The sequence below is a fragment of the Arachis ipaensis genome, chromosome B06, assembly GCF_000816755.2.
Source record: "Arachis ipaensis cultivar K30076 chromosome B06, Araip1.1, whole genome shotgun sequence".
Taxonomy (NCBI): Eukaryota; Viridiplantae; Streptophyta; class Magnoliopsida; order Fabales; family Fabaceae; genus Arachis; species Arachis ipaensis.
The window spans coordinates 22,240,841-22,243,199 of NC_029790.2; the positions used below are offsets into that span (position 1 = coordinate 22,240,841).

At 29.8% G+C, this 2,359-nt stretch overlaps 1 protein-coding gene across 1 annotated transcript; it reads right to left on the reverse strand.

The window, feature by feature from the left end:
• Positions 792-2,040, reverse strand: LOC107646671. The gene is made up of 3 exons (XM_016350839.1): positions 1,497-2,040; positions 1,307-1,396; positions 792-877 (listed from the first exon to the last, which is right to left on the reverse strand). The coding sequence occupies exons 1-3, from the start codon at positions 2,038-2,040 to the stop codon at positions 792-794; spliced, it is 720 nt and encodes a 239-aa protein (XP_016206325.1).

Consider the following 2,359-nt stretch of genomic DNA (forward strand, 5'->3'; position numbering starts at 1 on the left):
TTTATGACGAATTAAAAATTTTGAAAATTTAATAATTATTTATTTTTATATTTTTAAAATTAAATATTGATTTTTAACCATTTTTAGTAAGTTAGGCAAATACTTTTTAAAAATACTATTTGTACATTAAAATCTACCACCAATATATTTGTGTATAAATATATGTGTAGTTTAATTTATTTTTAATGTGTATTTATATTCCAACATGTATTTTATATTAGTGTCTGACTTTGATGTACATGTAGCATAGTCCAATATTTTTAGACACCATAACAATAGCATTGAGAAATTACAATATCTGATCTTTAGTATGGTTACATCGAACAAACTGTCACAAAGTAAATAAATGAACAAATAAAATAAAGGGTAACATCATAATATTTATGTAACCGAATGTTACAATCAAGGTTTTGAAAACCGAATCGGTCATCAAACCGCTCTAGTTACTGATTCATTGGCTCATAGGTTCAATCGATTCGACCGTGGTTAAACCAAAAAAATTGTTTTATAATAAAATAATAAATAAAATATAAATAAACACATTAAAATATATTTGTAGTCTAATATAAATCTTAGAATATCATCCAAATTAAAAGTACTACATAGACTAGAATGTTATGATCTCATTCAAATATAAACTCAAAAGTCAAATAACAAAAACAACCAATCAAACATAAACATAAGATGCCAACATCCAACTGATTCAAGTTTGTTATCAATCATCAAAATCTGCCATAACTTGTTGCAGATTTGCTTCGTTGATATCATCACCTTCATGTCCACTACTTGGATCAGAAAAAATCAAATGGTGCAGCATAAAATGTACTACTACTACCACCACCACCACCACCTTGATCTAAATCAGCATCAATCTCATCTAACAAAATATATAACACATTATCAATAAATTAACAATTAAAGCTATTGTAATAAATGACCAGACAATAAACTATAATACTCAAGAAGCAAGTCTTCAATATTACTTTGTAGATTAGCCTCTTTTTCAACAACCTCTTCTATCAACCAAAAGTCAACCAAATCAATACTTCAATATCGATTGGATCATATTACACCTCTTGCTTTCTCTTTTGTCTTTCCGTCCTAACAAATTAAATACAATATATGATAATCCTAGTATATTAACTACACAAAATTTCATGATATGAAATGAAAGGATAGAATATATATTACCTGGATTTAAGATGTAAATTATATGTAGCATACACAATATCACTTAGCCTATCATGCTCCAATCTATTCCTTCTTTTTGTATGAATTTGATGAAAAAGACTCCAATTCTTTTCACACCCCGAAGAAGCATATGCTTGGCTAAGAATGCGAAGTCCTATGTTTTGTAAACATGGAGCAGAACCACCAAACAACCTCCACCATTCATCTACAAGTTACAATCCCATAGCTCAACTATCAGTTATTAAGTTAAGGAAATGAAAACATAAAATAACTAAAAAAAGTAATTATCAAACAGATACTCTTACTATGTTGAAGTTTTTTTGCAGCTCGAAAAGCTTCAGGCCTATCAAAGCTCTCCTTTCGATCTCTATATAAGTGTATTTCTTTCATTGCTTCAACTGAATCTAAATTATTAACCTTGCAATGCAATGTAATAAGATCAAGTAAACCTCGCATGACATCAGATGCTTCTTTATAATTTTCATCGAAAAAGCAAGCAGGATTCAAGAAATAAGTCGCTGCATGAAGATTTTTTTTCAAATGTTTGTCCCATCTTGAGTTGATAATCTCTGTGTAAGGTTGATATGCAATCTTACTATGCTTGAACATTTCTTTGATTCTATTTTCTGACCTCATCATACCTTCATAAATAATTCCCAATGATGGTTTATCATCGGCATCTACCAACTTCAGTAATTTAATCAACGGACTCACAATTTTGCATGCAGTAAAACAATCATCCCAAATTTTATTGTCTAGGATAATTGCACTCACAACTCTACCATTAACACTCCTTCCTAATTTGTGTTCGGTAAAGTGTGTATTAACAACCAATGCTTGTAAATCCATTTTGTGCTCAAAGATACTCTTCAAATATAGGAGGAATAATGGTTTTTGCTTTCTTTTTGGGATCGCCTCCAATCACCTGCTTAGTTGGTAACTGACTCGGAGTTTGTTGTTCTTCTTACGCTATTGCTTCGTCAATTACATCCTCAATCTCATCACTACCCTCTTTATTAAAACTTACTTTTCTTTTACTACTTTTACTTTTCTGAATCTCTTTTAATAAACCTTTCATTTGTTTTTCTATGTCATAAGGGACCTTAGAACATTTCTTAATATCTCCACCTATCTTCGCCAAATGTTTTTTCATTCTATTAATTTTCCC

What these genes read in the sequence shown, in the direction of transcription:
- LOC107646671 (XM_016350839.1), bottom strand. Translation starts at nt 2,040, where the DNA reads ATGGATTTACAAGCATTGGTTGTTAATACACACTTTACCGAACACAAA. An exon ending in TGCAAAAAAACTTCAACATA is followed by an intron (nt 1,397 to 1,496) that starts GTAAGAGTATCT and finishes TGTAACTTGTAG; the next exon opens with ATGAATGGTGGAGGTTGTTT. An exon ending in AGCATATGCTTCTTCGGGGT is followed by an intron (nt 878 to 1,306) that starts GTGAAAAGAATT and finishes ATATTTTGTTAG; the next exon opens with ATGAGATTGATGCTGATTTA.